The sequence below is a fragment of the Natrix helvetica genome, assembly GCF_964273705.1.
Source record: "Natrix helvetica genome assembly, chromosome: 2".
In the NCBI taxonomy this organism is placed as follows: Eukaryota; Metazoa; Chordata; class Lepidosauria; order Squamata; family Natricidae; genus Natrix; species Natrix helvetica.
In genome coordinates this window covers 101,879,944-101,892,356 of record NC_138552.1, presented here as the reverse complement: position 1 = coordinate 101,892,356, position 12,413 = coordinate 101,879,944, and the positions used below count along the sequence as shown (strand labels likewise).

General features: G+C 42.5%; 1 protein-coding gene across 4 annotated transcripts in view; it reads left to right on the top strand.

The window, feature by feature from the left end:
* Positions 1-11,937, top strand: part of GAK (cyclin G associated kinase) — a 102,107-nt gene extending 90,170 nt beyond the window's left edge. For 2 of the 4 annotated variants that reach the window (XM_081945176.1, XM_081945174.1), the window contains 6 exons: positions 1,089-1,211; positions 3,103-3,222; positions 5,528-5,764; positions 8,766-8,914; positions 9,884-10,060; positions 11,227-11,937. In XM_081945176.1, coding sequence (XP_081801302.1) covers positions 1,089-1,211; positions 3,103-3,222; positions 5,528-5,764; positions 8,766-8,914; positions 9,884-10,060; positions 11,227-11,328 — 908 coding nt within the window. In that variant the 3' untranslated portion in view covers positions 11,329-11,937. The remainder of the gene's footprint in view (positions 1-1,088; positions 1,212-3,102; positions 3,223-5,527; positions 5,765-8,765; positions 8,915-9,883; positions 10,061-11,226) is intronic. The other 2 variants (XM_081945177.1, XM_081945175.1) reach the window with 1 other exon arrangement.
* Positions 11,938-12,413: the final 476 nt, after the last annotated feature.

Genomic DNA, 12,413 nt, shown 5'->3' with positions numbered 1-12,413 from the left:
TAAGTTGGAATGCTAGCAAGGCGCGACTTCCTTGTTTTCAGGGTTACAGTTTTAATAACAAAAGAATTCTGCTAGATTAGTTCAGAGATCTCTCTACCTCAGTGGCACCTTGTCATATTTCTCCTGGATACTTACAAGCATTATATGAAGACACGTGCCCACCTCATATATATATATTTTGTTCCCTATCCCACTCCCGTTCATGCTTCTTTATTCATAACTCACTCTCCTGTTTGATACAGAAGTTAATACCAATAAAGTCATTTGATTTAACCTGGTTTGTGGACTTTGGAGGCAAGCAGATAATGTATGTGCTTTGGGATGGCTGAAAATCCGGGCTTCCTGTCCTTATTCAGAGATGACATTTTGCTGAATGGCCTTTAGAGGAGCCCAGCTAATTCTTTCCTCCATGCATGCCTTAGACAGGAATCCCATGCCATTAGAAAAAGTTATCTATTGCTGCTCACCACATATGACATTTTAACCCTTCCAGGCAGTGAAAATATTGGGGGAGGTTTTTTTCTTTCTGAGTTCCCGTTTACAAATAGATGGAGAGCAGCAGGGTCAGTTGAGTTCAAATCTAAAGGACTATATAGACTTATATAGTGCTTATACTCTAAGCGGTTTACGGAGTAAAGCATATTGCCCCTATTGGGTCCTCATTTTACCAACCTCAGGAGGATGGATGGCTGAGTCAACATTGAACCGGTCAGATTGAACTGCTGGCAGCAGAATTAGTCTGCAATAATGCATTCTAACCACTCGGAATGGTGCAGTGGCCTAGAGGTGGAGCTCTCTCCTGATAATCACAATCCTAGAGGCAGATATTTCTCTCTCTGGGCATAGTGAGAAAATATCTGCTGAACAAAACTCCTCATTGGTGACCGGAAGGGCATCCGGCCAGTAAATACTCTGCTAGTTCCATTCAGTTTCCCAGACTTCAGCCCCAAGGGATTAGGGGGTCGTTAAAAGAAGATGATGAGTGTATTCTAACCACTGCACCAGCTCTTGATCTGCAGGATGTAAGTTTATGCAATTTTTTGCGTGCCTTTACCCTAATGTATGGATTCTGATTTATGTCCTTTTAGGCAATTTGGCCCCAGAACCACCTAAAATAACTTCCTCGGCAAGCCAGCCAGACCTTTTAGGTGGCTGGGATTCTTGGACTGACAGCACTGTCCCAACAGCACCTAAGAAATCAACTTTGGAAGGTATGGTATGAGGCTGTCGCTTGCATTTTTCGCTGCTAAAAGCAAGTAGGCAAAGCTAATAGTAGCATCAGATAGCATTGCGAGACCTGACAGCTTTATAATGCAGTGTCTTTAAAATACTATATACCTGCAAGGAAACCCTTGGCTGTATGGCCAGTTTGGATTTTGTTTTTAAAAAGCAATAGCAAAGGACAGCAAGCTTTAACATTTGCAATTGCTAACATTCCATTCTGCTGCAATTTGTAGAATATGTTCAGACCTAAATGGTGGATGCGTACTAAAAGGAGAATTGGCAACAGCCTTCACCTAGAGTTGTATGTGTTTTAGAACTGGAAATGAAACTTCATTATATGTGGATGGGGAAAATTTCAGGCATAAGCAGGCAGGGTCAGTTGGTTACCTTGGTCCATATCTTATGCCCTGCCAAGTTTGCTTTCTGGCACTCTTTCTCATTGTGGTCTTAATAGACTTTCTGAATTAAAATATGTGTTGTTGTTGTTGTTGTATTTGAACTGCTGCTACAATTTCAAGATAAAACCAGCAGCACGCAAGAAAATCAAAGATGAAGCATGACATCTTATTTTGGTCATTAAAGGAAATTAGAATGAAATGAATCGAACAGTAGAGTATCATGCATAGTCAATAAAAGAGTTTGGTTTCTACAGCTTCCCTACCTGTATCCTAAAGAATAAACTGAGCAATCGCCCTTGTGAAGCATCTCTGTTAATCCTTCAATGTAAGGAAGCAAATTAATCCAGTGTGCCAATCGGATTTGTTCAATGTCAATCAAAGTTACACGAGCAAGGTTCTTTCTGAGCTGAGATGCTTTACCCTGGCTTGTATTTTCCCTTCTCCTGCATTATAAAAACATGGTTGATTTTCGCTAATTATATCATTTAATCTGCTACCGAAACTGCTTCCACAGCAATCATGGGTTAATGGATCCCATAATATTAGGAGTGTCTCTGCTTCTGGATGCTACCTGGGGGGTTTTGAGGAATTTCACAAAAAGGGAGTCCTAATAAAAATTCTGGTCTTGTTATTCTTAGTTATTCAAAGAGTTGGGACACACAGAAATAAATGGACATTAAGTTTCTGAATTAAAACCTTCACTTACACATACATTCACGCATCCCTATATACTAGTTTAAGAAGTCTAGCTGAGATTATGTTTAAGTTTCCTAAGGTTGAAGATGGCACAGCTATTGTTCATGGTATCCAAGGGATTGCTTGAAGGACAGCAGTTTCCATACACTTACCTAATGCCCAATACCAGCATGATACTTTTCTCATATAATTACATGTGGAAGCTATGTGTTGTTCAATATAATATATTCATAGGGACGCAGTGGCTCAGTGGCTAAGACACTGAGTTTGTCAATCAGAAAGGTTGGCAGTTTGGCGGTTCGAATAGTGCTGCGTAACGGAGTGAGCTCCCGTTACTTGTCCCAGTTTCTGCCAACCTAGCAGTTCGAAAGCATGTAAAAAAGCAAATAGAAAAATAGGAACCATATTGGTAGGAAGGTAACAGCTTTCCGTGCGCCTTCGGTATTTAGTCATGCCAGCCACATGACCACCGAGACGTCTTCGGACAGTGCTGGCTCTTTGGCTTTGAAACGGAGATGAGCACCGCCCCCTAGAGTCAGGGACGACTGGCACATATGTGCGAGGGGAACCTTTACCTTTTTCATATATTCAATCTGATAACTGCCTATTAACATGGATTACAATAATGGCAACACTCCAACATACATACAGACTGGGGGGAAACTATAGAAAAGCCAGTGGATGCTGGCTGTGGTTGGAAAAGGTATTAAACAGCCCCCAAAATGAATAGTTGCTGTTAAAAAGAAAAAAAAAATACCAAGTGTTTGCATTTACTACCGCACAGGCACAGCTTTCACAACAGGAGGGCCAGCGAGTGGCTCCTTGGGTCATTCCTCCAATCAAGCAAAATCACAAAATCTTGACCCTTTTGCTGACCTTGCAAACTTGAGAAGTGGCCTTCCAGGTAAGTGTTGGTATAAAACTAATGAAAGGCCATAGTCATTACTCACCACTCCTTTTTATTTTAAGGGTACTTTTTCCATTTGACTCCAGCCACCTGCTGCTTCAGGGAGTTCAGCCACCTGCTGCTACGGTTTGTAGCCTTCACTCCGATTCTCTACCAGAGGAGCTTCCCCCGGCTCTGTGAAATAATTTGGTGCTGTTGTTTTTCATCCTTTGCTGCTCCTTGGAGGCTCATCTTGCCCTTTAATTTTTAAAAAATGGAGAGCTGAGTCTAGCCCACCTTTTGAACTGGAATCCGTGCAAAAGGTACGGGAAAGGGCCAATGTGACAGACTGGTGGGACAGACCTGAAATTGAGTTAGAAGAGGGAGCAGCCTGACCTGTCATTGTGGCTGCTTGACAGTTGAACAGGGTATTTGGAAAGTAATTGGATGACAGCCCTCCAGAGTCCTCTGTGAAACTACGCCGGCTGACTTACATCAGGAGCATTGTAACGCCTCTAGAAAGGCCACAAAAATAAACGGTGCACAGGTAGTCCTCAACGTACGACCACGGTTTTACAAAATGTATGTTGCTAAGCGAGACGTTTTGTTAAGTGAGTTTTGTCCTATTTTACGACCTCCTCAGTTGTGAGGTGAATCACTTCAGTTGTTAAGTTGGTAACACGGTTGATAAGTGAACCTAGTTCCCCCATTGACCTTGCTTGCCAGAAGGTCACAAAAGGCGACCCTGGGACACGGCAACCGTCATAAATTTGTGTCAGTTGCCAAGCATTTTGATTTTGGATCACGTGACCATGGGGATGGCTGCAGTGTTTGTAAGTGTGAAAAACGGTCATAAGTCACTCTCTTCAGTGCCTTTGTAACTTTCAACGGACACTAAATAAACTGTTGTAAGTCAAGGACTACGTCCCAGTTCTCTTTTCCATCCTCCTTGTTCATGTTTCAGGAAAGATTTGGAACGCGTCCAGCGGATCCCAAGGAGATACAAAAGAAGTTGCCCCTCCAAATAACTACACACTAGTTATTACATTTGTATCCTGCCAGATCAGCACAGGACACCTGATGGTTTTGTTATTAGACTGTTATTCTCTTTGTGCAACCGTGCATTTTTCCTTTCTGGACAAAGTAATAAAAATATAACACTAGTATGAGGATTATTATTCCGTGAGGGTGGGTGACTGGCATTTTTCAGGTATTTTGAACTGCACCGCTCACATTCCCTTGGCATTGGCCATGTTGGCTGAGGCTGATAAAGCTGTAGTCCAAACATTGGAAGGATGCCACGTTGGCTACCCTTACTTCTAAATACGCCATCTAAATGTGGAACATGTGCCACCCTCACTTACAAAAATCTGATGCCAATTATAAGTCACCCTTCATTTTGAAAAATGAATACCCTTTCTCTATTCTTTTATATTCAAGCAACTTGCAATTTCACAAATCTGGCCATGCATTTTGGTATGTGCCATAATTTTGTTCAGTTTCTTGTCGGGGTGGCTGGTGGCATTTGAGGTTGTATTCGCAAACAGGTGTGATGCCAGTAGCTTCTCCTAGTTTGAGCTCATGCACCTGGCCGTCTGTTTTTTTGACCTTCCCTCTCACAGAAAGAAAGTTTATATGCTTTCCACCATTTAACTTAGGTTTAAAGATCAGCACTAAGAGTTACTGCAAGCCTTTATATTGTGTCTGTCCAGGGTAGCTTAGACCACAGGTAGTCCTTGACTTACAACCGTTCATTTAATGACTCTTCCAAGTTACAACAGGACTGAAAAAAGTGACTTTTGTTTTTCACACTTATGACCATTACAGCATCCCCATGATCAAAATTCGGGCACTTGGCACCTGGTTCATATTTATGATGGTTGCAGTGTCCCCAGGTCATGAGATCCCTTTTGGCGACCTTTTGACAAGTAATGTCAGTGGGGAAGCCAGATTCACTTAACAACTGTGTGACTAACTTTTAACAATGGCAGTAAATCATTTAAAAACTGTAAGAAGAAAAGTCATAAAATGGAGCAAAAAACTGTCTGATTTAGCAACAGAAATTTTGGGCTCAGCTGTCATTGTAAGTTGAGGACTACCTGTATAGCATACCAGTACCTGCAGTCACTGATATTTGCAGTTTGGACTGTTGAAAGATCTTGCTATTCTTTTTATTAATGGTTTTGGCTCAGGGTGCTGCTTTTGAATTACATTTAAGAACACCCTTCTTACTAACCTTGTGATAGAATTGCTCTTGGAAAGGTTTCCCTTCTGACTGAAGCACAATTTAGTTTATTAAAATGTCCAATTGTTTCTTACCTAGGAACATCTAGTGGAGGATTCTCAGCTGGCGGTTTTGCGCCCAAGTCAGCTCAAAAACCAGCAGGGACTCAGTGGCAAACAAACAAGCCACAAACCACCGGCACTTCATGGCAGCCTTCACCCCAGCCCAAACCTCCGGAACAAGTCAAGTTGGGCACACAACCCAAACCCAACTACACTGTGAATTTTAGTGTAATTGGAGGACGGGAGGAGAGAGGCATCCGAGTCCCCGGCTTTGGTAAGTACATGGCATCAGGCTTGCATTAGACCAGTGTTTCTCAAACTTGGCGACTTTAAGTCCTGTGGACTTCAACTCCCAGAATTCCCCAGCCAGCTATGCTGGCTGGGGGATTCTGGGAGTTGAAGTCCACAGGACTTAAAGTCACCAAGTTTGAGAAACACTGCATTAGACCATAATCTTTTACCTTACACATTTCAACTGGCAGGAAATCCCCATTAACTTTAAGGGGACAGGTTTTTTCTCACTATCTAGCTGAGACAGCACAGTTAAATTCCTGATTCCAAGATTATTATTTTTTTAGGTTGCTCACATAGTCAAAATGTATTATCCCTTGAAATAGAGCATACCTACTTCCAAATTCCTCCATTTCCTATCTCTTTTTTTAATTTACATCAGAGAGGGGAGCCCCCACTATATGGCTGAATATGATCTGCTTGACCTGCATAGGGCAAGTTTGCTCTATGCTTCTGTATGGTGAAATGGACGTGAGTGGATGTTGTAACTTGATTCATTCTCTCTCTCTCTCCCTCCCTCCCTCCCTCCCTCCCTCCCTCCCTCCCTCCCTCTCTCTCTCTCTCTCTGTCTCTCTCTCTCTCTCTGTCTCTCTGTCTCTCTGTCTCTCTCTTTGTCTCTCTGTCTCTCCCTCCCTCCCTCTCTCTCTCTCTCTGAGTGTGTACTGAGTTGTCTATGCAGATGCTGATATTATATTTTGTGCTTGTATTATATTATTATGAGCTGCCCAAATTGCTCTGGATTTGGAATTTAAATCTAATAAAATCTGATTGACTCTACAAAGTGGGCTGGGAGTTTATTTAGGCCCAGGAAGGCAATTCTAGCACAATCAAATTGATTTATGTAGCCCTCCAGCTTTCACAATTTAAGGAGTGTACATCTAAATTTATGAACATGCCTTCTTTTCTCTCTTTATTAAAAATATGTGTATTTAATCAATTGGAAGGGCCTTTTACGCTTGTCCAGGAAGCTGATGGGTTGGACATGAGGATTGCCTACAGAACTTTTTCTTTTTCATTTAAAGAAAGTATAAGGGATATTCTTTATCTCCATTATCCTGGGCAGAGGTAATTCCAGGAGGGTAAATGCCTGTAGAGCCTTTTCCAGCCAGTAGAATGAAACTTTTTTCTTTGGCTGGGAATTCTTCCATCATCCTTCACCTTTGCTCAACATTGGTGAGGACTGCTGACAGTTGTAATTCAACAATAGCTGGAGTACTACAAGTTGTCTATTCCTGCTTTAACAGAGGACTGAGTTGCTCTCAGCTTCAGAACACATCTTCCATAATGGTTAATCAGTGGTGGGCTGCAACTGGTTTAACAACCAGTTTGCTGGTTGTACAGTTTGCACACACACGTGTGCTTTGCAGGCACACGCCTAACGCACTTGTGCAAAGCGTTCAAAATACAGCAATTTGAAGGTCAGCTGCTCACCATCTAAGGCAGCCCCAGTAAGTAGAACAGCAGAGGCGCGCAAATCAGCTGTGCCGCGCAAATCAGCTGAGCCAGAAAGAAGGAAATATAGGACAGGATAGGGCGGGTGGGGGAGCGGGGGCAGCTGATCATCGGAACTACCGGTTCACCTGAACCGGTCTGAACCGGCAGCAGCCCACCACTGAAGTTAATCCAAGGTCACCTAGTCATTCTCTGAATATACTAAAGGGTTGAATACTGCTACTAATTGCACCAATATAGATCTGTTACACTGCCAATGTGAGAGGTGTAGACTGAGAGAAGAAAATGAATGGGAATGTTTACTCACCTGATGGTACCTAATCATTGTGTGGCTATGATGGGTTATTTATTTATTTATTTATTTATTTATTTATTTATTTATTTATTTATTTATTTATTTATTTATTTATTTATTTATTTATTTATTTATCCCATTTATAGGCCGCTCCCTCTCCACCAAGGGACTCGGGGCGGCGTACAATCCATTATACAAATAATGACGAGGAGGAGATATACAAAACATTGTACAATACGTCAATAAATAAATAATCATTAGTTAAAAAGCAGCATAATACAATTAAAACAATTAAAATACCCAAAGTCAAACTTAATTTAAAATTTAAGATTATCCAGGGGGATTAGAAGTATAGTTATCATTCAGGCCAGGCCGGCTAGTTGGAACAGGTGGGTCTTGAGTTTCGTGCGGAAGGAGCGGAGATCGGTAGCTGTCCTAATGTCGGGGGGGAGGTCATTCCAGAGGGCTGGGCCCATCACAGAGAAGGCCCTACCCCTCGGCGGCGTCCTCTGGCATTGCTTAGTGGACGGCACCCGGAGAAGTCCCTCTCTGTGAGAGCGAATTGGTCGCAGGGATGTTAGCAGTCCGCGGCTCTGGAGTCACATGTGGCTCTTTCATCCCTCTGCTGCGGCGCCTTGTCACTCAAAATATTGGTCAAAACCCCCAATGTGTGACACCCGCCAGCATGCGATTTATTGAGCTTTATGAACCCCGGTAGGCCAACCATGGATAAATCCAAGAAAAGTTTCAGAAGAAAACAGAACGTTTAATTCAACTACATATGCTAGTTTTGTTGGCCACTCAGGAAATAAATCAGGCACGGGAAGGTTTCTCTTCTGTGGGAAATGGGTCCAAATGGATCTTTGAGTGTTTAAGGTTGCCTACCCCTGGGCTATGATGAAATTCTTGAACCAAGATTTTCTCTGGTCTCACCATTAATTTCTGGGCTTTGCTGAGATTCTTAACTGGAAACATGTAAATAACAAGTAACTGATTGAATGGACTTGTAGCATCTAGTGGCCTTATAAAGAAGATAGGAGTCTAGTAAGTCACCGATTTTTCCCTTAGTCCTGTTGAAAAAAGTTGGATTTGTTTCTGAGCAAGGAGATACAACAGTTTCCTAAAAAAATAGTGGCTCAGTAATGACCAACATGAGTAATGAATAACAAATCTGTCATTTCTGTGTAAATGTTCTATCCACAGGAAAATGCCTAGCTTCTTTTTTCTTCTTTGCCAGGACACAAACCCAAAGTTTCAGAAAATGATTTTGAAGACCTTTTGTCAAATCAAGGCTTTTCATCAAAGTGTGACAAAAAAGGACCCAGAACCATTGCTGAGATGAGAAAGCAAGAACTATCTAAAGATATGGATCCTCTAAAACTAAAGGTTTGTAGCATTTATGATGAACATTTCCCCTGGCATCAGATTCTTGCCGTGTTTTCCACCAAGAAGTGGACTGTAGCAGAGCAAAAAGAATTTGCAATATAAGAGGCAATGGCTACAAAAAAAAGTGCAACAGGAAGGAAGGTGGCTGCCTTAGTGCAGGGGTGTCATACTCGATTTCATTGAGGGCCTCATCAGGGTTGTGTTTGACCTCGGCCGGCCGGGGTAGGCGTGGCCAGCTTGGTGTCACTCGTGTCAGGGGTGCCTCTGGTGGCGCTCTGCCAGCGAAAACAAGTTCCCAAGCTCTGTTTTCGGCTGATACGGCCTCCTGCAGCCCTCTGCCAGAGAAAATGGAGTTCAGGGGCCCACCCTCCCGAGCTTGTTTTCACTGGCAGGCTGGTCCTTTGCTGTTTCGAGGGCGGCCCTGCAGGCCAGATCTAAGCACCTCACGGGCCGGATTCGGACCCCAGGCTCTGAGTTTGACATCCCTGCCTTATTGGGCATAAGTAAGAGATCTGAGGTTCTGTCTTTGGCATTTTCAGTGAAAAGAAAGTCAAGTAGCAGCGCCAGAAAAAATCCTGAAAAGCATGCCTATCAAAGTAAGGAATATCTCTTGTGAGACAAGGGACTGAGAGTGTAACAAGTCGAGGAGTTGCACAGTTGGATTTGAGAGCCAATAGGTGCATTGATAGGAAAAACAAATGTGTAAAAGCTTCTGTATATTAAGATGTGGTGAGCTTAAGTGGAGATTAGCTCAGTGCTATAATAGTTAAGCAGAAGCATTTGTGAACTCATCACGAGCAAAGTGGGTCAGTGGCTGTTTGAAAGAGTGTATTAAATCATTACATATCGACATTGTCAGATAACAAATATTGCTATGGGTAGCAATACAAAGAAGCAAATTGCGTCAATGAAATGTTGTGCAGCATTTGGCTTATGCGAATTCCCATTCCTTCCCATTTCCTCCGCCAGCTTCTAGACTGGATTGATGGAAAAGAGAGGAACATAAGAGCTTTATTATCTACTCTTCACACTGTCCTTTGGGAAGGTGAAACCAAATGGAAGCCAGTTGGGATGGCAGACCTGGTTACCCCTGACCAGGTCAAAAAGTACTATAGAAAAGCAGCGCTTGTCGTTCATCCAGATAAGGTGAGTGTCTGGTAAATACTCACAAACGGATAAAGTAATGAACATTTACATGAATGCTAAATACAGGTAGACCTTAACTTACAACCGGTTGTTTAATGGCCCCCTTCAAAAAAGGTGCCAATGACTTGTTTTTGAATTATGACTACCGCCCCCCCCCCCTACACACACACACTGCTATTGTCAAAAAAGTTAAACTGTTATCACACTCTCTGCTAACTGCCATTGCTTTGAATGTGCAGCAGCGGTGGGATTCACTTACCTCCCCTACCGGTTCGCAAATGTGCTGCGTCTGCGCATACACACCACCTTGCGCGCATGCGCAGTGCTTGCACATTACGTCGGGGTGGGTGAGCAGAGCCCGCAAAGCTGCCGCTACCAGTTCGCCTGAACCGGAGAGAACCGGCTGAATACCACCTCTGGTGTGCAGTATTTAAAAACAAGCATAGTTTGCTCCCACAGAAACAACATATAGCAGATTGTGGAAGTGCTTGGTCAAATCTTCCTGGTTTATGGAATATACACAAAGATAGACAAGTTGCTGTCATCCTTCTTGTGGCGGCTGCTTCAGGGAGCAAGGTTTTTGACTGTAAGTAGGCCTTAAGTTGAGAACCTTAAGGCAACCTGCCCATTCCAACTTTCCCAACCCAGATGTGAATGCCAATTTTTGGATAAAAAGGCATATAGGTGGGCTAATTGCCAAGGGCCCAAAATGCGGTCATATTTGGAACTGGATCATAAGTACATTTTTTTGCGGAGGTGGGGGGAGGTCCTGTCATAACTTCAAAGGGTTGTAAGTCAAGGACTACCTGCTGACTGTTTCTGGAACAGGAAGGGGAAATCATTCAGACAGTTTGTCCTCAGTGGCACGTGGTTCCATATTGACATCTGAACTCAAAACCATTCTTGTTGTTCTATAATGGGCAAATTGGTCGATCGTGTCGCTCTGAGGAAAAAAACACAGTTCAGAGCTCATTCAGTGCACTCATCCTCCTTTGAAAAAAATAAAATTGTGAATATAGGAACTCAGTGCGCAGATAGTAATAATATCGGGGATGTCTTCTTAACTCCAGAAATAAAGTTAATTGCTTGTGATGCAAGTTAAGTTTGCTTACTTTTGCAGTTGCACTGTAATTCAGTTTTTTGTTTGTTTGTTTGTTTGTTTACAGGCTACAGGGCAGCCCTATGAGCACTATGCCAAAATGATCTTCATGGAGCTGAACGATGCGTGGTCAGAATTTGAAAACCAAGGCTCAAAATCCCTTTTTTAACAGAAAGTCCCTCCTGCAAGGGAATTGATTTCAAAATGCATTGGCAGCAAAACTGAATCTCGCGTGCTGTAGTGTAACCTCCTTCGTTGGAGGAGGGAGGCAAAATAACTTTCCCTGTTCTTGCACAATTTAAAACTGTACACGCAGCCACACAGTGTGTATTGCAGGAGATAAAATGTGAAACTTCGCAAAGATGGCATTCCCATCAGTGCTGGGAAGTTTGTGTGGTGGAAGTGGCAAGTTTCAGGCTATGTTAGAGAAGGTTGAATGCACCACTAATTCTAATGATGGCTGCTGGCGTGAGCAAAATTTTGCTAGTGGGAACATCATCTGTTTCGAATCTTGATTTTTTTAAAAAAAATTTCCATTTGAAAAACACAAAACCTCAATTTGCATTTCTGTTTTATTTCCCATGTAGTCTTTGTGATTCCCCTCCCCCTTTTTGTTCCTTGTTTGCCTTATTTAAGTGCTTTTGTTATCCTATAGTCTGTGAGTTCGCTCGACATCATTTTTTTTCTCGTTTCTGTTAGAGGTGTACATTTTTCTTCTGTATTTTATGTAATCCTTCCAATGATCATTCTGTAAATAATTAAAATAGTTTTCTGACAACACCTGCGTTCCTTACCCTGCATCAACAATTGCTCAGCCAAAAGCTCTTCCAATTGGAGAAAAAAGTTGGCTTGGGCAAATCTTGGGTTTGTACTACTTCCTTTAAAAAAAAAAAACTTGTAAACTATAAACAAAGAAGCGGAGGGCTGGGTAGTCTTGCCTTATTTATTATAATACTGTTGGAGGCAAGACAGTTAATGTTCAGGTGTTCAACCAGAAAGATAGTGCTTGTGACTTCTCCCTCTGGGCTGCACCGGGTGATCGATACGCAATTTTCAGGCAGGTTGACACATGCACAGATGGAAGCAGAAGTCCATTTGGTTCACATTTGATGAAATTGCATAAATGTTGCCTCTTTGAAGGCGTGTGCATACTTTTGCTAGCCGTAGCTAACTTTTGTTCATTATTTATGGAGTCTGCGGAGTCTGGAGGTTTGCATGTATGGATATGTACCCTCTTCAAGACTATCAATATGT